General features: G+C 39.5%; 2 protein-coding genes across 5 annotated transcripts; both read right to left on the bottom strand.

Moving 5' to 3' along the window:
• Positions 1-7,277: 7,277 nt before the first annotated feature.
• Positions 7,278-12,212, bottom strand: LOC133722187 (serine/arginine-rich splicing factor SC35-like). Of its 4 annotated transcripts, XR_009852533.1 has the most exons (11): positions 12,007-12,207; positions 11,825-11,903; positions 11,362-11,441; positions 11,192-11,258; positions 10,669-10,740; positions 9,650-9,895; positions 9,392-9,569; positions 9,180-9,294; positions 8,728-8,905; positions 8,358-8,597; positions 7,278-7,486 (listed from the first exon to the last, which is right to left on the bottom strand). XR_009852533.1 is itself a non-coding variant. In XM_062149009.1 (8 exons), exons 1-8 carry the CDS (start codon positions 12,080-12,082, stop codon positions 9,289-9,291), a joined length of 783 nt encoding a protein of 260 aa, XP_062004993.1. In that variant the 5' UTR covers positions 12,083-12,212; the 3' UTR covers positions 9,030-9,288. The 4 variants fall into 4 exon arrangements, 2 of the variants coding, with proteins under 2 accessions (XP_062004993.1, XP_062004992.1); XR_009852531.1 differs by having other exon boundaries at positions 7,278-8,597; XM_062149009.1 differs by lacking the exons at positions 7,278-7,486; positions 8,358-8,597; positions 8,728-8,905 and having other exon boundaries at positions 9,030-9,294; positions 9,392-9,548; positions 12,007-12,212.
• A 4,544-nt stretch (positions 12,213-16,756) lies between these two features.
• Positions 16,757-18,897, bottom strand: LOC133723027 (uncharacterized). Its single transcript, XM_062149863.1, has 4 exons — positions 18,502-18,897; positions 18,318-18,415; positions 17,653-18,087; positions 16,757-17,180 (listed from the first exon to the last, which is right to left on the bottom strand). Exons 1-4 carry the CDS (start codon positions 18,895-18,897, stop codon positions 16,757-16,759), a joined length of 1,353 nt encoding a protein of 450 aa, XP_062005847.1.
• Positions 18,898-23,449: the final 4,552 nt, after the last annotated feature.

Genomic DNA, 23,449 nt, shown 5'->3' with positions numbered 1-23,449 from the left:
AAGTACTGCCATCGACATATCCCATCAGTTTTCTACTCTTGAGAGTCAACAGAATTTGAGCCAACCATTGTGCATAGTTGCCTTGGTACGGTCCAATTTGATGGACATAATAGAAAGTTAGTGACAAAGGGAGAGGTCTCAGTTGATGATGTGGTGGACATTGCGGTTGACATGGTGGAGGTGGAAATGGTGGAGGAAGTGACCCCAGCAGAGGTGGAAGAGGTTATTGTAGTAGTAGCCATGGGAAGGGTGGCTGGGAGGAAAAAAAAAATTGTTGGACGTTTAGGCTCATGATACCATAAAGGATTTGAACTGAAGTGTTGTCAAGCACACTACGAATTGTGGCTGACGATTGCTTATATATTGATCAGTAACTTACAAGGCGAACACCTTCTCATAGACCCCAATCCTTTATGGTATCAGAGCCTCAAGGCGAACGCCTTACTGAGGCTCTCCAGAAAATGCCTCGGCTACGTCTCAGCCTTTTAAAACATTGATGGCTACTACTCCAATAATAACCTCTTCCACCTCCGCTGGGGTCACGCAGATCCAACATGCTCCCAGAACATGCAATGCAGTGGCGCATAGATTGGCCAATATAGCTTTTGAAGCTGATCAAATGGAAGTGTGGTTCCATAAAGCTCCTAACTGTATCTTAGATGTACAACAGCAGGATTGTAATTAACCATATTACTTAACCCTTGAGTGGAAGATTTTTCTCCTTAAAAAAAGAAAAAGAAAAAAAAGTTCATTAGAAAAAGCATCATGGAGTGTAAAAAAAAAGCGTTTTACACCTTTTACAGTTCTACTGATGTATTGGGAAGTCAGCGTATAATTGTACATTATTTGATACATACAAACTTATAAAGTTCGAGACCATTACTATTCATTAGACAAGTCATAATACTATGTACTCCTCAACTCTTCAATACACAAACGCATAAAATTCGAATCGAATGATAACTTCAAAGATAAATGTGCCCACCTCTCTTTTCATTCTTATTTGAAAGTTCATTTACTGCCAGAAAGGTCATTTGTGCGTTGAGCAGCACCAAAAGCTGAATTATTTGATTCGTGAAGCTTTATCATCCCCTGATCATAAAATCGTGGACTTCAAGGAGTTTTCGAGCGTAGTTGAGTTAATAACTCCCAAACTGACTCTTTTAAACAACAGGAGAATAAAAAAACTTGTTATTTGTCACATAAATTCCGTTATTCGTATGAATTATGCCTGTGAGGCATTCTTCCATCCAAATTATAGCTTCTCGCTTGTAAGGGCAAAAGCTTGAGAAGCTTACCTTTTTCAAAGATACAACGCTTGCAAATATATTTGGAGATTTTATTCCAACATTGGGTCCTTACTCATCCCGAAAACAACTTTTGGTTGTAGTTTGGATCCTTGGATGGTAGTTCCAAATCCTTCATGACCAAGTGACCAACTATATTAGGGGGGTCTGTGTGTCACAACGTATATAGTGCAATATGGGCGCGTTTTTTAGGGGGATTGTGTTACCCCGTCTTAATTTCTTTAGGAGTCCCGCACTCCTCAAGCCTGATTCATGCTATAGAATGCCTTGACCCACGTTTGGTGCCAGCAGGATTAAGTATAGAACTAAAACACACTAACCTGCAAAACCAGCGAAGCTCCAAACAGTGACCTAATTAGAACTCCGCCATCAGGCCACCTCAGGCTGGGTCACCGTTCGGGAGTCGCCGACGTGCCTCTAGCCTCAGTTGGTCCGATTGGTGGGTGTAGAGAGAGAATCAAACATCGAGGTCTTCGGCGGTTTTTCTACAAATTCCGATGGCTCCGGTGATGTTTTGAGGTGCATGAGGTATGAAAGTTGATCTACTCTTCGTATTCTACATGCTAGTTTACATGATTTTCAAATTTGATTATGTTTTGGAAGAATTGGTTTCTAGGTGTTTCAGCCACCGTCTGGTACACTGTCTATGGTGGTGGTTTCGAGTTTCTTTGGACTAATTTTAATTCAATTATGAATGTTGGGGCTAGGAATGAGGTCTTTGAGCTTAATTTCAAAATTGATGAAGGTTGTGGAGAAGGCGAGCAGAATGAATTGATTCAATTTCTGTGTTCTTCGTCAAGGTCAGTCAGGTTTAGGGAGGTAAGAATGATCGATGAACTGAAGCAAAGTGGAGAGTGAGAATGAGGCTTCCACAATACCATGATTTTTGGTGTCTCTATGGTAGAAGGTGTTAAGGGGTTTTTGGGACTCTAGAGTCTCATTTAATATAGTCCTTGTTGTTGCCAAACATGGGATGACTTATCTTCCACTAGATAAGCATGTCCAATCCTGTCCAGTCCCCCCTACCAAACGCGCTCTATAGCTTATATAGTACAATTTTTTTTTTGATAAGGAGTTCATAAATTAATATCACCCAAACTCATGGTCATAGAATAGTACAAGGACTACTCCACATGGAAACAATTAGAGCACATAATAGTCTATGCTAATCAAAAACATCTCGCCTCGTAGACAGTCTATTCTGTCTAACCCTACTACGCCAAGCACGCCATTGTGATACTTCTACGGATGCTTCTAGAGAAGCTTCTAACAACATAGACCATAATCTAAGAAAAAACCAGCTAGGCAGAAACTACCTCCTTCCCTTTAGTAGGTTTAGGAGTACTAACTTTTCCTGGCATAGAGAACTCGGGAAGGCCATTAACCAACTGTTCTCCTTTCTTGCTACCTATGCTACGCTTCATGGGTGAAGTCTTGACCACTTTGCAGTCTGCCTTGGTCTTATTCTTGGCACCACGAGGATGGCCTCGTTTCTTAGTGCCTTCTTGAGCAGCATTCATCACAACCAACCCCATAGAGACATTGTCAAGGTTGGTTCTCCCAACTGCAAGACTGAGTCGAGGCTTCTTGGGGGAAACTCCAAGGTCCTCAACAAGTTTTCTCCTCATACCAACAAACTGTGCTATACTCTAATCGAGCAACACATCTCCAAAAGACAATTCATTACTGCCCTCACCACCGCTAGACTCCACCCCCACCACAGGGCTCTCCACCGCCGGTGTAGCCTCACTGCTACCATCAAGACCTGTCTTGGTACTAAAAGTGCCCTCATTAGACCAAGGTTCTAAAAAACGCTAGGCGCTAGTCGGGCGGAAGCTCGGGGACTAGCGCCCAGGGGCCTAGGCCGGGACTAGGCGTTTTTTTTTTAAATTTTATTTTATTTTTATTTCTATAACATATAATTATATAAATAAAAATATAAAAAGTATTATAATGTTTGAAAATAGTAAAAATATGGATAAAATGTTCCATGAGGTATTCAACAACTCAATAAGACAACAACCATTTGTCCATTTGCTAACAAAAGTCCAAAACTGGCAGCAGCATACCAATAGTCCAATACATTTGCATATTACCAAAATTGGCACATAATAACAGATTACAGAAACATATCTTGACATTTTAACTGCTTGACATGGTCTTTCTACTCTGGTGGATCAGTGGATGTACCTGTGAGAAGTTGTGCCTTCTCAATTAGGCCAAATGAAGAAAACAAAGAATCAACATACAAAATTTCATCGTCCAACAGCCACAACTTTAGTAATAGCAACATATATATAAATACCATTCTAGCAAGTTTCACCATACAAAACCATATACACCAGCAGCAACTAGTAGTACTATATTTCTAACCCTTAGAAAGTAGAAACCATCCACCATGGCTATGATGATGAGACTGATTCAATAATTGGTGATCATATCAATAACTACACACACAGAGAGATGAGATAGTAATAACAAATTAACAAATAACAACTATGAAGTATGAACAAAAACTGGAAAAACTGAAATCGAACCCAGAAATGGAAGACTGGAAGTATCGAATGAAGTCACTGAACCTAGCCTTGCCCAGAAATCCAAATCTGAAATCGAACCCTCAAGTCTGTAAGTAAAGTGAGTAACCAAGCAACTTACCCAGAAATCCGAAATCGAACCCAGCCTTCAAGCCTTCAAGAATCTGAAATCAAAAACTGAAATCGAAGTATCGATTGAACCTAACCTTCAAGCCTTCAAGTAAGACTTCAAGAACCCAGAACTCTGCTTGAGCCTTGACTATTGAGGACACTGCAAATTGAAAACCCAGTAACGCAGTCGCAGTAAGAGACCGACCGATTGAAGTTCATAAAGAGTGAAAAACACAAACCCATAAACTCAGACTTACCAGTTACCACCGTCAGTCCGTCACCGTCGAAGAGAGAAAAGGCCGTGCCAGAGAGAGAGATAGAGGACCCAGAGGGGAGACGGAGAGAGGCTGTGCGGCGAGTGTTTAGGTCTCGGGTTTGGTTTTGTCGAAGATTTACAATATATATATATATATATATATATATATATATATACACACACATCATCGAAGCACCTAATCGCCGACCACCCAGCACCGCCCAGCACCACCTAGGCGGCTGACTTTCTGCCCAACGCCTAGCTGGATCGACTAGGCCATAATCGGAACGGGGTTGTAGCGCCTAGCGCCTAGGCGCCGCCTAGGCTGATTTTTAGAACCTGAAGCACCCTAGGATGAAGTGGCCTGCGAGACTTAGCTTTTGGAGTAGCTACCGACATGAAACGGGCCAAACCTGCAACAGCTTCCTCTTCCACTCGTGCCCCAAAGACTAATGCTGGTCCAAAGGCCGGAGTGGTGTCTTCCCGAGCCAGCACTCATTCCAAGTAGCGCCGAACTGGCGAAGTATCCTCCCTCAAGGCCTCCCCTAAAGGCGGACCTGCACATAAGAGGCCGACATGGTTAAGCGACCACACTCCACACACTGGCCAAACAGGTTTTCGAATACAAACTCAAGATCCACATCTAGCCCCTCTTCCATGGTGAAACACCTATGTAACACCACCGGTTGCATCAAATCAACCTCGACCCGGATTCGGATACGACATGCATCATATTCCACCGTGTCTTTTTGAATAAACTTCCCTAGGGAACACCCGAGTCGACGAAGGCACCTGTCCGAATGAAACGCTGGCGGTAAATCCTTCACCTTGATCCAGAAAGCTAACATGTTCAAAGGGACTGCATTGATATGTCCCATGCCATCATATGACCAAAACCACTGGCGCTCGATCAAAGCTCCAAGGTCCTCCTCGCAGAATACAGTTCCGGTCCGATGGGTCAGTAAGAGTGAATAAGAAGCGATCCCCATGTTCCTGGACCGTGTACATCCCATTGAGCCGCCAAGCACGGCGGAACATACCCATGAAAGACCGCCGGTAAAAGCCGTAGCAGTCAAAAGTTTTCCCACCAGAAAAGTTTGTGAGCGTCGAAGCCCTTCCCTACGTGGTGGTCGGAGATCCACCAGTTTCCTTCCTCAGCCAAGCCCAGGGAAGCCGCTAGTCTCACCGCCATCCTATCCATAGCGTCCATGGAAGTAACTAGAATGAAGAGTAGCTAGGGTTTACTCTCTCTGAGAACTCACGCTAAAGAGCGGCTAGAGTTTCATTTTCATGTTTTTGATTATACTTGTTTTGTATATAGTACAAATTGAGTACTACAAGAAAAGAAAAGAAAAAACCATGTTTGTTGCAAATATAAAGAAACTAATATATTTTGTTGGTGCAAGAAAGAGTAATCATATTTTATGTGAAATTAGAATTAAAAGTATATGACCGTACAACCACTTGGTGTGGTAAGTTTGGTCGAGCAGTCTAACGTGGAATCCCCATGTCTAGTGTTTGAGTCTCAACTCCTACCAGGCCAACAGGTTTGAAGGGCCTTCAAATTAGTGTGTCTGCGATGGGGATTTGTCAGGCTTTGCTGGGATATCCTCTAGTGTTGGCTTGAGTATAGGCCAAATAGGCCTGTGCCTATGGCCCCCAATGATCATGGGTCTCAAAAAAATTTACCTTTCTTTATATCTATGTAGAAAATTAAAGAGAGAGAGAGAGAGAGAGAAAAAAAAAATAGCTCGCTTTAACTTGCACGAGTACTCCGGCTTTCACATATTATTTTCAATTATGGAATTGGAAAGCCTATGAAAGATTGGACGACTTACTTTCAATTTTTCATTCTCTTTGAAGCTTTTTGAAGAATTCAACTTTTTTTTATCAACATCAATACTTCGTTTGATTTGTTCATGATATGTTATTCATCTATTCTAAATTTATAGAAGCCTTGGCAATTGGCAAGAAGGAACCATTGAATTCGATCAGTTACTATCTAAGAGAAATAGATATTCATCGGGTAAATTTCAAGTTTTAGTTTCTCTTTGATGATTTAGATATAATATGGATTTATTTTTTGATTCACCTGATATTATGAACAGATGAACAACACCAGAGTTTTACTCTAAGTGGTACAACGCAACACATATATGGAGTTTCATTCAAAGGACATGTTAGTTATTTTTTTGGGAATAGATTATTTTATATATCACAAATTGATTAGTTGATTATTGTTATGGTTAATGATGACGGTCTTTATCATTTTGCTGAATTCTCTACCTTTATCAAAATTTCAATTTTGATTTCACTACAATGTATCTTCTTCCGTTGCTATACTAACATGACAAAGTATGATTATGGGGCTAGAAGAGAAAAGAAGTAAAAGATGGATGACAACCTCATGAGCCCTATTTTTTTTTTTTTTTTTTGCCTAGAGCCCCAGAAATCACAGGGCCAGCCATGATATCCTCGTGGACTGGACAGTTGTGACTTGTGAGATGGTAACAGAGTTAGATTACCCCCAATTAAAAAAAAATAAAAAATAAAAGTGTACGACTGTACGGTAATGTGAGATGGTACTCATGGTGGTTTGATTTCTTCATATTCTTTACCAGCTATTCAAAAATCAAAACGCTTAAGAGGACTGCTGGAATAAATTTGGGAGCGTACAAGAGTCAAAAGTGGTTTGAATCCAAGCTAAAACCGAGCTAAGACCACATTAAAGTTTATTAGTAACATCTTAACCGATATGAAAACGATACTCTTCGTGGCCCGCTTGAACCAACCGCAAACAGTCTCTGAAAGTGAACTTCATATGAATGAATAGGATTGGCTTGCTAAATGGAACCATCTGTTTTAGAAATTTTCAAATTAGAAGCTTCGTGATTGATATAAAGATGCATTCTCGATAATATTCTGGTCATCTTTGTGAAGAAAAACGAGAGTTGGCTTGGCTTCGTAAAATCCTATGAACACTCCATTTCTCTCATCTTGTTAACCCACGTTCACTGACAAGTCTCACCCATCAAAACGAAACGAGAAAGGCGAGGAGGCAGTTGGGAATAGTTAAAACATGACCTCAGCATAAGCAGTAATTCATTAACAAAATCACTGGTAATTCAAGCCCTGAACCCAAAAAAGAAACACACTAACACAAATGGTCCTCACTCAGTTCTGCAATTGTTTCTTGCAACTTCAGGCACATACATCTGGCCTACAGTTCCCTACAATCGCTTCTTGCAAAGTCCAGCACATTAACCTATCCCACTTCACTACAATTGGTTCCGAGAATGCAAAATCAGTTTAGCCTGCATTCTAGGCAGATGATGCTGCACCTATGACCCATCAGCATTCAATTTCCGGAACAGTTTCAATCGCTAGTGTAGCTCAACGATGCATGCATCCACTTGCAAGATAAAAACACATGAAATAGCATCTAAAAATTGGATAGCATACCTTCGCAAGAGTAATGCAAGTCCATTGAACAATTAGCAAGAAAAACATATGGTAATAGCCAACCGGAACACAAACGATCGACTCACAAGCACACACCAATTTGTTTACTGGCAACCACATAATAATCCAGTAGCCAGGAAGCACAGTGGTGATAAGCATGCACCAAATTCTGTGCAAGCAAAGACGGATGCAGTAATATCATTGCTTCCCCATTTGTGAAACACTGGTCCATAAGTAGCAAAAGCAATGCAATAGAGACTGGTATTTAAGGACAGACAAACTCAGGATAACATGCATACCCGAGCATCACATGACATAATCAACAAGGAAATTATTTATGTTGAAACTTGATGACCCCCTCATTAACTATGTCATACCCGTTTTATCAACAAAACACACAAATCCAAACGGATATTTTATAGCTTAGGCACATGCAAAGTATAGCTAAGAAGCTACAATCAGGGACAGACTCATAACAGACAACAAAAACCCCTAATAAAATGGCCGAAATGGAAACTTACAGCTGGTTATTAGCTAGATACTGACATAATACTGATAAGCTACCACTTCACAACTAAACAAACAACCTTGTCATGCAAGATCTAAGCAAGTTCAACAATACAAATTATATTCTAACAGGTTATATAGTCTTGAACACCGTAAAAAAATTAGCCATGAATTCATTACCATGTCTCATGACTCTGGCTGCAACATTGATACAGGTGATCAGGCTTTCATTGTTAGTGGCCACAGTTCAGAGTTGACATCGACATCAGTGTCAATAAATCACATGTCCAACTTATGTGAAGCATCATCTTGCACCATGTAGCAATTACAAATCCTTTTACATTCATACGAGTTACAAGTCCATCTCACATTCATATGCAGCATCAGCTACAGGTAAGGACCCTTTCAACATGCATCCACCTTCTCATAGACCCATTTCAAGGTCAATTTTTTTCAAAATAAACGAGACCAAAAAGGATTATCAGGTCAAACATTAAAATCCTAGAGCATATAACACTTCTCAGAAACAAAGAGCCAACCATATTCTTACCAAAGTTCATTTCGTTGAAGAAAACCAGTTAATTTATTGGCCCAGCAAACAGCTGACTGCAAATACAATCATACTTCTAATACCAGCAAACAGCATCACATTCACGACTAGAAACAGCATCAACGGCTACAAATCAACCTCCTCTATCATGCCTCAATCACTCTTTTCCCGAACACAACTATAAAACCCAAGAAATAGTTCATGATGAATCAGTCCTATAACTTAACCAGCAAAACCACCACTTACTCATAATCAAGAAAGTTAAAAAGAATGCTACAAAAGAAATAAAACTACGAAGAGAATGAAGATGAAAAAGTGCACATACTAAAGTAATTACAGTAGAGTATCCTTTGCAAATACTGTAATACCAACTTAAAAACTACAAAGTGCAATAACTGCCAATCTGTCCCAAATTAATGAAAGATGCATAGAACACTAAGTAAAACCAGTACCACCCAAACTAGCAATTCAAAGTTCAGATAAAACCAATATGAACCAGACATCAGCAGAACATCCAGAAGAATCAATATGCTTCCAGGAATTGCATAGCAACCAGAAAAGTCAATCCTGCAAAATAGATACAAAAATTTACCAATTTAGTATACTTCAATGATGCAGTAGAAAGTCATTCCAGAAACAAACAAAATCATACACATCAACTCACATCATCTGAATGTCGAGGGGATGGACTTCGAGAATCAGCAGGACGACCTCGTGGTGAAACACTTTGAGAATTAGGCGATCGTCCATCACGACCATGTCCATAAGGGCTGACACTGCGGCTTCTGCTTAACGGAGAAAGGCTCCTTTGAGGTGTAAGGCTACGCCGAGCAGGGGATGCACTGCATCACATTAAGTAAAGACAATCAAAGTACTTTCAATGCTGAAACAATAAACGAAAAGGATTAGAAATAATTATAACCTATCAAAAGAATGGCTCCGACTCCGACTCCGCCTCCGCCTATCATAATCATCATAATCATCATCATCATCATCATAGCGTCCTCTTCCCCTGCTCCTGTAGTAATCAGGACTGGCACTAGGGCTCCTGCTTCGTCTATGGAGGTATCTGTCCCTACCATGGCGGTATCTGTCACGCTCATACCTATCCCAACTCCTACTGCGACTTCTCCTCCTGTAGTCCCGATCTCTATAGTCATCACGGTACCTAACAGATTTGAAGTAGTGAGTATCACAAATTCAATAGTATATCATTGTTAACTCAGCTTAATGTAATACTAGAAATCTCTACAAGCCCGATGGGTGTGGGAGAGTGGGTAAGTCGGGTGAGTGGTTAAATAGTTTTTATATTTTTGATTTGACATTACCCCTCATATTAAACACATTCCCTATGTTTTTAATATCAAGATGGCATTTACGTCAAAATTTTCAGTTATGGTTGACAAAGTCCCTACTCTTAATTTCTTAAATATAGTATAGATAAACAGGCGCTTGCAAATTAAGTTCAAACTTTACAAAACTCCACAAAACAAATTACAAATGTAAGCCTCCTAATACTCAATTTTCCTGATTTATTTGCCAATAAGCATTCATTCAAAATTGAAGTTAGATGCATTGCATTACATTCCGCCTGATAAAACATTATAGCACTGGGATAGCAGAAGTTAGATACCACAGTTTTCCAACATCTGTTCCTAGAGTTGAGGAAAACAAAACCAGTGTGGTAACCCACAAGCCACCATCAATCGACTAATTCCACCTCTCGAAAGGGGAGGGAAGGAAGTCAATGGTTTTGAAACCCAGTTGGTATCCAATGGGCACTTTTGCCATTCTTATCTGTTTCCATCCCTATCTATGAAAGGAGTCTTCACATTCTTTGTCCATTAAGACATACAGTAGCTATCAAAATGAAAATATATGATAAATCAAGTGAAAAGGCCCAAACCTCGATCCTTAGAGAAACAAAAGGAAGAAACTAACCTTCTCCGAGGACTGCGACTTCTTGACCTATGCCTCGATTTTGGTAGAGTTTCAGTAATCCTTCCTTTATGACTGGAGGGAGGACAGCAAGGAAAAAAAAGTATATTAATACTACCGGATGTGAAGGCATATGTAGACAAAAAAAAAAAAAATCGCAAGTGAATGACAAACTCCATATACATAAATCTAAGAGTACAGGACTGAAAAGCACCAGTGCACGACTAAAAGGAAAAATTAGAATCACGGTCCACCGATAATGCAACAAAATGTACACCCATTTAACAAAACAGTCAACAAAGCACTGCTCAGAATCCTAATGACGGATGCACCAATCAGAAGATACATATGCAACCATGCACAATGGTGCGAATAAATTTCAACCAGAAATGTTGTAAAGCAAATGAAAGACTGTAGTTGCAGTTCATTCATAACTTTATGCATAGAACACAAATCCAACCCAAGCTATGCTTTACTGATCAACAATCCATTACATAGAAACATACAAATAAGCAATAGAACTTACATCCTCTCTGCATTTGGCCCATATTTTGCAAACTGAACAGTTATTTCGCGACCATCAACAACTCTTCCTGAAAAATACAATTGGCAAGCTCTAGTTACCAAAACTAAAACTAGTGAACCAGTTTTTGAAAGAGAAACGATAAGGTAATGATAATAAATTGATTAGCATACCATCGAGCCTCTCAACTGCTTTATGTGCCTCATCTGCATATTTGTATCGCACAAAAGCAAATCCCCTGGACTCGCCAGTCCTAAACCACCAGAGCACAATAAACACCCAGAAATCAGTCAGTCCTCAAAAACTAAAAAAATAAAAAGGATTTTTGTAGCTAAACAAATCCAAAAGAAGGAAATTACAATTTCCTAGCCCTCCACCACTTCAAACTTCAAAGAGAAGATAAATTACTCCTCCGAAAACGAAAAACAGAGGATCAAAAGCTTTCAATTCCAACATCTTCTCCGCATCCCAGAAAATAAGAAAAACAATGAACAAATGGAATTACATAAAAAAAAACAATGATCACAAATAAACCCCTATAGTTAAATGTAACCCCAATTTTCTTAATTCTTGATCATACATTTCATTTCAAGATTACTGAGAAATCAAACAGGATTAAGAGTTATCCGAACGAACCTTCGGTCTCTGGGGATGAAGATGTCGACGACCTTGCCGTACTTATCGAAAAGCGGAAACAGATCATCCGCACTCGTCCCTAATTACGATGAATCAATTAATCAACACCATGAGAAATCCCCTCAGAAAAATTGAAAACAGATAGAACCAGAGAGAGAGAGAGAGAGAGAGAGAGGACTTACGGAAGGTGATGTTGAGGACGAGGAGAGAGTAGGTATCGGTGATGTCCGGAGGGCCAGACCTTCCGAAGTGAGACATGTTGGTGGTGACGGTGATTGCAGAAGAGCTTGTGAGAGATTAGGGTTTGTGGTACCAAATTGGGGGAGGATGATAGAAGAACTTTCCTGAAGTATCTTTAGGGGTTCTGGATTTGTATATAAATCATCGGGGGAGGAAGAGGAGGAGGGTTCTGGAGTCTCTGACTGTCTATGGACTCTGGCCGGTGGTGATTGGATTTGGATTTGTATTTGCCGCCCAAAACCAACCCAAACCCAATTCCGCTTATTTACTGGACTTTGGGCTCTTTTACTGGACGGTAAATTGTTACAGTCACATCCTATTTGTTTCCTGTCCTAGTTAAGAGTACAAACATTTTTCTGTTTTTTAATAAAGGGTCGGTGCGGGCTGCTTTTAAGACTTAAGTAATGAAATTGTTGAATATAAGGAGATGATATTGAGCCTAATGAAACTGCTAAGAGTACAAACATTTTTCTAGTGTTATTTGTATTTCTTATTCTAAATAAGCTGGTAGTATGTGTTATATTGAATCAAATTTACATTCCATTGTGTGGTCTCTTTATGAATTCCGAACACTAGAAAGTGGAAAATCATAAATGGAGTTGCATTTTTCGAATGTATGCTCTCTATCACTATGAAAATGCAGATCAAGGATGCATGTGTGTTAACTGCCTGCTATATACATATCTTCATGTGTCTGCTGATTGTATATGCAAACCGATATTGGTGACAAAAGTTAAGGCAATTGAGCTTGTTAGGGTTTTATAATACGAAACATACAATATTTGTATTTTCGACAACTGTGAGAATAGCTTAATATTTGTATTTTATAACTTGATGTTTGCCATAGTCCATATAGATGTTCTATTGCTCATCTTCAGTTGGGTCGAAGCATGTCTAGTAGTAGTTGAAAATATTTGATTTCTATGTTTTAGACACCAGAATCACGCGGTTCACGACGTCCATAATTACGAGGTCCGCGATCCCAATCATGTATGAAGTAAATGCAATTCGGTGCGCATCTTAGAAAATCCGAAGCCAACATAGAGAATGAAGAATTGTCCCCTACACCTAAATTGTTTATCTTGATCCATCTATGCTTATCGGCATCAAATTTGAAAACGTTGAATTTCGTTGTCATACGTTTCCAACGGTGGCCACGATGGCGAAATTGATGAATATCATATACCTTTGGATCATCAACAGCTCTTTACCATCACTTAAGTACTTAACTCCACCAAATATCTCTTGATGGAGTCAAATATCTCTCTACCATGCACCTTGTTCAAAACCTCTTGCAAATTTTATATCTTGCGAGCTGTATTGAGTAGTAGTAACGTCAAAAGAATGAAGTTGGTCAAAAGCATTGACGACATAAAATTTATCTTCAACATATACAACATCTTGAATTCTCGAAAGACATTCTGTATAAGTCCATGATGTGTCTTTCTTAAGTCTAATGAAAGCCAATTCACATGGATACTCATATATAACCACAACGATGCAATCTCTAGTATTTGAGATTGGGTCTGCCGACATCATAGCCTTGAAAGATATAATCACAATTATAAGCCCACTTCGCCGTCAATCCTTTATCAGTCTTTGATGGAAGGTTTAGAGGAGGAAGCCGAACGATTGAATTTTCTGTAGGTCTCGTCCCTTTAACTCTGGAGTATGGATTTATAAGGGTTACTACGAAATTCTCATCCATAGTTATTATTTATTAACCATCCTTTTGAAAACACAAAAAAATCTTTTGTTTGGCAACTCCATTTGTAAATCAAGAATCTTATCACGCGTGATGTCACATAAATTCCATATCTCTTCTTTGCCCGAATAAATCAAGAGCACTGGAACTGTCATCAGGCGTTTTTTTTTTTTTTTTTTTTTTTTTGCGTCATTTGCTACAGAATTCCATGACATACATGTTTCACTGAACCGCAAATAGTCTAATGTTGCTGGTAGTCTCTCCAAAACTGAATCCACAGGTCCTTAGGCAGGTTTGCCCAATCTGAGGAGTCCATAATTTGAAACCTAAAAGAAGATTGATGGAACAATTTGCGGTTGTTAGATATGAGCGCAACAGGTTTTAGAGTAATAGATGTCAAACAAATGCCTTCTTCCCTCTATTTATAGATAACGTTCCATAAGTATCTAGGAAACTGATTCCTATTATATATAGGTATATTCCAATAAAAACTATGAATTCTAGATTGTTGTAGGAAACTTGTTTCCATTATGGACCAGGAATTCTAGAGAAAGCTCAGTGCTCACCTTTTGGCATGGATACTTCAATTGTATCAGGGAATTTGTTGAAGAAGTGAACAAAGCTTCAATGAGGTTTAGGGTAGAGAATAAATAAACGAAGAAATAAACATGAAGAAGAAATAAAGATAGGGAAAACAAAGGAACCTGCCACCGCCGGAGCAGAGAACTACCACAAGAAAGGGTAGAGAAGAGCAAAGGGAAGGAAGACGAAAGGGAGGAGGAGAGAGAACAGAGGTTCCCCTCAGAAGGTTTTCATTTTGGTTGTGCTTCAGGAACTGTATACCTAAGCAAAAGATTGGTTTTGGTTTCTTTACTGTATACCTGTTGTGATTTGAAGTTTTGAACATCTGTAAATTGAATACACTACATGAATGGAAAAGAATTATGTTATTATGTTTTATGATATTTTTTCCTCTACTCTTCAAAGCTCTAAAGGGCAAGAACTAATTTCCAGAAGAGGATGGACTCATTATTTTCTTTTCCTTATTCAAAATGCAGGATGATGGGGACCAATTGGGGTAAAAATGCATCAAATATTGTAGGGCAGGACTCAAATCCATAGATACATATCAGTTGCATTAAAAGGGAAGCTGATATAGAAGATAATAGTCTGACATTGCTATTGGATGGATGTCATCCGTGTTCAATATTGCATGTAATATGTAATTTTTTTGAATCAAAGACAGAAATACTTACATTAGGAGGCAATTAGCCAAAGTGATTACAATCAAACTGCATAACATCAACTATGCAGTTAGGTATTCGACTGAACCAAAAACAGCCTTCCCTCAAAAGCAATACTAGCTAGCCTATGAGCTACTCCATTACAAGTTCTTGGAGCACGTACGGCCAACATACACATTTCGAAACAAACCCAAAACAGTTTTGACATCATCTTCCAGACCTCCCAACACAGTAAGATCCGGGCTGGGATTATTAATTGCTGTTGTGGCTTCTAAATAATCGGTCTCCAGCACCACGTTGGCTTCTAAATAATCGGTCTTCACAAATTATCATTTGTGAAGTTGTGATGAAGAAGAAAGCTGGAGAAAGGCTATGGAAGAAGAAAGCCAGAGGAAGGCTGGGGAAAAAGAAAGCAAGAGCGAGAACACCTTCGCCAAGGCACTTGAATTACTACAAGATTGCTCAGAGCAGGGCCGGTCCTGACATTTTGGAGGCCTGAGGCGAATAATTAAAATGTGGCCTCATATAAAAAAATCATATAATCGAACAAACTTTTATATATATATAAATTGAATCCCTACATTAATAGTAATGCAAAAAAAAAAAAAAAAGGTATTCAATTCCAAAATAATTTTTCTCTTAGAAGTTGAAAAAATAAAAAAGAACAAAATATATTTAATTACAAAAGAAACCAATGAAAAACAAAGGGCAAATACATTAGTATTCATTTCCAAAATATTCTTTCCATAGAAGCTGGAAAAAGAAGGAACAAAAAATGTTTAATTACAAAGAAATTAATTAAGGAAAAAAAAAAAAGACATAAAAACTCTATCACCGCTGCACTAGCGCGGCCCCATTGCTCAATACGGGCAAAAGTAAAATATATAATTATACAACATATATATGTAAAATTAAAAAAAAAAAATTGGCCGAGGCCCGCCGGAGAGCGGTGGCCTGAGGCGGCTGCCTCAGGTAGCAGCCCTCAGGGCCGGCCCTGGCTCAGAGTATCATCAATGTGGATTAAGGAGGAGTGTTAAAACAGTAATGCACATTGATACTTTCTATTCTCTAGTTCTAGATTAATCTAGAACTTGTACAAATCTAGTTAGATTAATCTAGACCAATCATGTTAACTAGTGAAGAAAGTTTCTAGATGTATCATATAATTAAGAAAGTCTAAATGTATCTAGAAGCATCTCTTAATGTGTGGTTATCAATTAACCACAAGGGAAGGTCGGTTAAGCAAGTCGGCAGACTTGGTCTATATATATGTATCAAGCCATGTACAATCATCAATTAATGAACTAACCATCAATTATCAAAAACTCCTCTGTTCTAATACAGAACACCTCATCTGTTTTAACTTCTTCCCCAAACTCTTGCTCCCAAAACTAAAGTCCTAAACACATTGTCCTAGCCCACTACTCCTAAAGCTTCCGCACCAAATTACAACAATGGTATTAAAGCCACAAATTCTAACACCATCTCCTATACGCCAATGACTCCCGCCTTTAGCACCGGTCTCCCCTGCAAAATGCTTCTCCAAGAGAAAGAAGGTGAATACCCCAGCTCAGCCTCCCAAAATGAACAATGGGGATGATATCTGGCCTTAAACAACTTAGCAATAAGTGAATTAGAGTTATTTACCAGCCTCCACCCTTGTTTAGCTGGCATGGCCAAGTTGTATGCATAAATGTTTTTGAAGCCCATGCCACCTTCATGTTTAGTAAGACATAAACGCTCCTAACTTCGCCAATGTATCTTTTTCTTTTCCTCAGTATTACCCCAGAAGAAGGAAGCACAAAGTTGGTGAATATCATCACATAAACCCTTAGGTAGCAAATAACAGTTCATAGCATATAAGGGCATGGTTTGTGCCACAGCCTTGATCAAAATTTCTTTACCTACACTGCTGAGGATTTTTGACTTCCAACTGATGAGCTTCTTAGATAATTTTTCTTTGAGGTATGCAAAAATCTCTGTCTTCGATTTACCAACTCTCAAGGGAAGCCCCAAGTACTTATCATGCTCCTTGACACATTTAACTTCAAGAATGGAGGCTAGGTGAAATTGCTTTTCCTGTGGCACATTATTGCTGAAGATAATACTACTCCTTTGGAAGCTTACTTTCTGTCCAGAAGCTTGCTCATACACATTTAGAATATTCCTGTATTAATAACATTCTTCTACATTTGCGGTTCCAAACAGAAAACTTATCGTTCACAAAACATAAATGATGCAGAGTTGGTGCTTGAGGGGAGGTCTGAAGACCAGCAACCACATTATCATTAACATATTTGTTGATCAATGCAGATAAGCCTTCTGCACATAGTATGAACAAGTATGGTGACAGAGGATCTCCCTGTAGGATTCCTCTAGTAGGAGTGATTTGTGGACATGGTTCACCTTGAATAAGGATAGAGTACGTACTTAATAGAATTTACACACCTCATGATCATCTAAACTCAAGGTGTAGAGAAACCGCTTGAGTAGGATGCCCTGCAAAATACTCCACTCTAGCCTATCATATGCTTTGCATGATGTCAAGTTTCAAAGAGAAAAAACCGATCTCCTGATGCTTCAACGTATGCATAAAGTGAGCTGTCTCAGTAGCTACTAAAATATTGTCTGAAATTAACCTGCATGGAACATAAGCACTCTGCAAGGGGGAGATAATATCCGGCAAGCACACTTTAAGCCTGTTAGCAACCACTTTGGACCTAATTCTGCATATTACATTGCATAGAGCTATGGGTCGAAAATGTGTAGCATCTTTTGGGTCTTTGATCTTTGGGATTAAGCACAAATAGGTATAATTGGACTCTGCCCAAATATCTCTTGTTCCAAGTAAACACCTCACAACCATACACACATCCTGACTAACAACATCCCAATATTTTTGATAAAATAATGGAGACATACCATCCGGGCCGGGGCTTTTAGAAGGATGCATTTGGAAGAATGTAGCCTTAATCTCTTCATCAGTGTACGGCCTCAATAAACTCTCATTCAGTCTTGTGTGACTTTGCATGGTGTTGCATACAATATTTGCTGCATAGCAATCACATTTGCACCTTCAGTAGAGAAAATATGAGTATAATACTGCATTAAGAGGCGTTGAATCTCGGTGGGGGCAGATTGCCATTCATCATTCTCATCTGTTAACCCCTTAATTGTATTCCTGCTTTTCCGATTACTAGCCCTTCTATGAAAGAATGCCGAGTTTCTATCACCTTCCTTTAGCCAAAGTGTTTTTGAACGTTGCCGCCAATACTTCTCTTACACCGTAAGTAATTGACTATACTTCACATGTAACAGCCGTTGTTCTTCAGATTGTTGAGAAGAGAATGGTTGTCTCATTACGTCATTCAACTTCTCCTGAATAGTACGCATCTCCACTCTCTGTTTATCAAAGTCAAAGTGGTGCCACTCCATTAGCCGCTGGCCCACACACTTAATCTTGTGACCTAGTTGTCTTAATGGATTACCAGTTGTAGGTTTAGCCCACTCTTGCTAAATGATTTAGCACATTCCTCCCTGCCATGCCATATCTCCTCAAAGTGAAACCTTTTACATCTCCTGCTATTTTTCCTCTTTTCACCATTGACCTCAATCAACAGATGTCCGTGATCAGATTCACTAGGGCTTAATGTGATCACTCTGCTAAATGGGAACCTTCGTCTCCATTGTGTTGTCTGAAACCCCCGATCTAAATGCTCCTTTGTGTAATGATTGGACCAAGTATATTTGCTACATACAAAACCCATATCCATAAAACCACAAACTGACATCGTTCTTCTAAATTTGGCCATTGTAGAAGCTGCCCTTGGAGGGGCCCCCGACTTGTTTGCTTGATTCATAACTTCGTTAAAATCTCCAGCCATTAGCCATGGAAGAGAGCATGGCTGCGCAACTAGGGTTTCAATAAGAGACCAAGTTCTGTCTCTGCCTCCCCTTGCAGCAACACCGTAGATCCTTGTAAACCTCCACAACTCCGACCCAGGTTTCCCAATGGTAGTGTCAATATGGTTTGGGGAGGATGTTCAAACGTCAACATGTATGTCTTCATTCCAGAGTAGCACCAAGCCTTGAGACTCCTTGCCATGTCCCACACAAATGCTACCCTTGAATCCCAATCTGCCCCTAAGCGAAACAATGAGATTTTCCTTGGCTAGGGTTTCTTCGAAGAAAATAAGACTTGGTTTCTTCGCTCGGACAAGATCAATGAAGGCCCTTTGGGTTTCAATATTCACGATCCCCCTACAGTTCCACACCAGAATATTGCCTTGGAGCATGCTTCTGAAGGTTTGCTTGCCGGAAGATGGTCGGCTTGGTGGTGCCAAACAGAGGTTGTTGTCGGCGCCTTAGGGTTTTTTTTTTTCTGTGAATTATTAGTATTTAGTTGCCATATGATTTTGTTAAATTTTCCAGAAGAGATTAGAATCAACTGCATGTAATATGTAATGGTTGTTCCTTAGGTGAATGTATTATTGTTATTATTTTTTAATGTTTATGTTCTTTCATTGAAATTAAGATGCAAGGCTTCGGAATAATCTGGTGATTCTTCATACGGGTGATAGTGTATAAGGGGTAATTAGGCCAATTTGTTTAGCTCAATTACATAGTCTGAATGTCTGATGCCTTTTAGGCTTTTTCTTTAAACTTCACAAAACTATTTGTCGAAGGGCATTCTAAGTGACTGTCAAAGGAAAGGACGGGAACGGGGAATGTATAAGTGCACACGCGAGCACCGCGCACTTCCACACCCGCGTTTAGGGTGTGTGTGTGTGTGTATATATATATATATATATATGTATGTATTTGATTTAGAATTAATATGGTATAAGTATATATATTAATATCCTAATTATAAGTTTATAACCACAAAAGTCAAAAAAAATTGATGAAAAAAAGTCAAAAATTAAAATTAGATCCACAAAAATGCAAAGAAAATATATTAATATCGTAATTCTAAACCACGAAATCTTTTTATTTTATTTATTTTTATCAAAATCTAACCCATGAAATCTGGTAATTTGAAGTAATATTAAACTCTTTTAATAAATAAATTTAACAAAATTAATAGCACGGTAGTTTCCTTTTTTTTTTTTTTTTGAATCATGCCCACGGGGCGAAAATAGTTTATTCATAACAAGCCAGAATATGCCATTACATACTCTTCCGCTGTCATTTAAGGACATAGACAGACAAGAAAGTAGTGGTAGTACCCACAGTGGTACATAGAATAGACCTACTCATTATACATTTCAGATCGTAGAGATAGCGGAGATCATCCATTGGTACTACGCCGGAGGCGCTAGTGATTTAGGTTCCTAATACAAGGAAATTATTGAATTTAGATAAAAACTAAAAACATATAGAGTTAGGCCAAGAGCCTAAACCCTAGCCCAAATTGACTAGAGTAGGACCCCAGCCCAAAAACTTAAAGCCCAAAAAGAGGACAGCCACAAACAAAAGATCCACCAAGGCCCATCAGACTGGTCCGGTCCAAGTCCACCAGCTCCAGCTCCCTGTCGCACGAACCAGCTCCTGCAAGCCTCTCACCATCCGCCGCAACCTGTGTAATACCCCGAAAAATCCAAATTAATTTCCGTGGATTTTTAGAAATGATTTCACGATAGTAGGAGCGAGTACGAAGCTTGGAGAAGTTGTGGAATTAGTTCGAACGATTTTATTTTCGAAAACGAACGTTTTTAGGGGGTCAACAAAGTTGACTTTTTATTCGTTCAAAATTTGGGAAAACTTCCTTCATGAAAGTTGTAGAGCTCGTCGATACGAGTTCGTGGACATGTGGAACGCATTATTCGGAGTTCGTATGATTAAGTTATGAATATTTGAAAATTGGGAATTTTCTATAAATAGGAAAAATTTCTGATTTATTCATTAAGGACAAAAAAATGGAGATTTTGCGGAATAGTCCCCCGAAACCCTCCGTCCTCTCTCCTCTCCCACGCGGCCGAACCGCTCGACCCGACCCGGCCGAACGGCCCTCCTCCGGCCTCCTCTGGCCACGGACCCGGCCTTCCCCGAGCTCGCCGTCGCACGCCCAGCCGCTCCCTGCCACCGTCTTGCCCCGCCGCTGCCCCCAGATGGAGATCGAAGACGCCCCAGCCATGTGAACCCGACCCGACCGGAAAACGACTTTTCCGGCGTTGCATGGGCCGATCGTCCCCATTTTCGTGATCTCCTCCTCATGCTGATCATCCCCATGTAAGCCTTTCATCACGATTTTGTGTATAGAACGCTAGATCATGGTTTGACTTTTTCGACGTCCCTGATTTAATCTGAATCTGATCAGACGCACGAGATTAATCCAACTTCAACGCTTGATCTAGGACGATCTAGGCCAAACCAGACTTAGCTCCAGGTATGGAAGTCGATCACCCTTTCATTTTGAACCAGTTTGTAGTTGGTCACTTTGCCATCTGAGGTGGTTGACCGTCGTTGACCGCCGCGTTGACCGCCCACTGACCACCGCTTGTGGCGGCGCATCAGACCATATTTCGAGTTTTCATTATCTAGGCGATGATCTATGCATCCATACGAGCGTTTTGATATATAACATGGTCATGTTAGAAAAAGTTGATAAATAGTGGATTTACGTTTTGACGTTACTATTTAACGTTTTTACGTTTATCTTCGGTTTACGATCTGTGAAGATCTGACCATCGGTTTTGCTTCAATTTTGGATATGTTGATCGTATGACTGTCCCGGTGACCTTGTGAGGTCACGGACGAAGATCCGACCGTTGGATCTTCGTATAATTGAGAAATAGTGATTCGGAAGGCGATTCGTGAGAATCTGACCGTCGGATTTTCATATAATTTTGTGGAGATGTTAGTAAAGGCGATTCAGGAAGATCTGACCGTTGGATCTTCGTGATAATTTTGGAGGATGATCCTAAAGGCGATCCGTGAGGATCCGACCGTTGGATCATCATTAAATTCAGATCCGACCGTTGGATCATCGTTTAATTTGAATCTGAGCGTTGGATCGTCGTTTAATTTCATATTTGAGTTGTTGGCTAAGTCAAGATCATTATTGGACTAGGTGATTGACGGTTTGAGTTGGTGGACGATTGTGGATCGTATTTTGAGCTGAATTGAAGACGCAGCGGGATTATCGAGGTGAGTAAACCTCACGTGGTTCATATTACGAACCCAATACAATTAATTGCTTTATTTTGTTGCAATCATATGAACTATTGTTGGTGTTACTAGACATTCCTGTGTGAATGTCTGTATATATATTATTACGTGAAATAATATGTATTGTTGGAGTTGTGTTGAGTTATTGTTGAGAAACAATATATTGTGAGAGATATTGAGTTTATTGTTGAGAAACAATATATTGTGAGAGGTGTTGAGTTTTATTGTTGAGGAACAATAAATTGTTGTGATCTGTGGAGATCACTAGGTCACAAGGTGACCATGGCATCTATTAGTGAATCACGCTCTCGTACCGGGCTGGTGGTTATTAATAGTATTAAATCGTAATCACGTCTGTGGCCGGACGAGTGGTTACGTTCAGTTAGAGCTCTAGTCTGTCTGCCAAATGTGGAGTGACCTTATGAGTGAAATTGAGAGTAACTCATAAGTGTCAATATATATATGGTAACCTTATGAGGGAAATTGAGAGTAACTCATAAGGGTCTATATATATATATGAGTCTGTCTACCAAATGTTGGGAAATCTTATGAGCGAATTTGAGAGTAACTCATAAGTGTCTATATATATATATGAGAGTGAGGGATCTTATGAGCTAAATTGAGAGTAACTCATAAGTGTCTACATATATATATGAGAGTGAGTGATCTTATGAGCTAAATTGAGAGTAACTCATAAGTGTCTATATATATATATGAGAGTGAGAAAGTAACGTGGGTTTGTGGTAGTCTTGAAATCTAATAAATCAACAGTTCTTTCTTGTTTACTCATACTGGCTGTAAAAAGCTTACCGGGTTTTGTGTTGTTGCAACTCCCGGTACACTATTCAAATTGTGTAGCGGGTAATCCTACAGGACAGGAGAACCAGGACGGTGATCGTGCGGTTAGAGCAATTGTTAGAGTTTTACAACAATTGTAAGTTGTGAGGTGTGTTATGCTCATTTGAGCTTTATAATATATTGTGAGAGTGAATTGTAATAATGAACTCGAAGTTTCGAGATTTGGTTTTTTTGTAATTGTAATTATTCAGGTTTCGGATTTGAATTTATCATTCAAAATCCGGGGCGTGACAGTTTGGTATCAGAGCGTAAGGTGCATATTTGGTGATGTGTCAATACCTTCCGAGTGATGGCCCGTCTGCAGCGGATCCCCATCGTGTGCTCTTCGGTATTGGCTAAGTCATTGGGTATGCGTGAGTGTTGGGAGTTGTTTAGGCCGCTAGGTCGTTTAGGGAACGTGAATACCTT

The sequence above is a fragment of the Rosa rugosa genome, chromosome 7 (genome assembly GCF_958449725.1).
Source record: "Rosa rugosa chromosome 7, drRosRugo1.1, whole genome shotgun sequence".
Taxonomy (NCBI): Eukaryota; Viridiplantae; Streptophyta; class Magnoliopsida; order Rosales; family Rosaceae; genus Rosa; species Rosa rugosa.
This window is presented reverse-complemented; position numbering and strand designations above follow the sequence as displayed.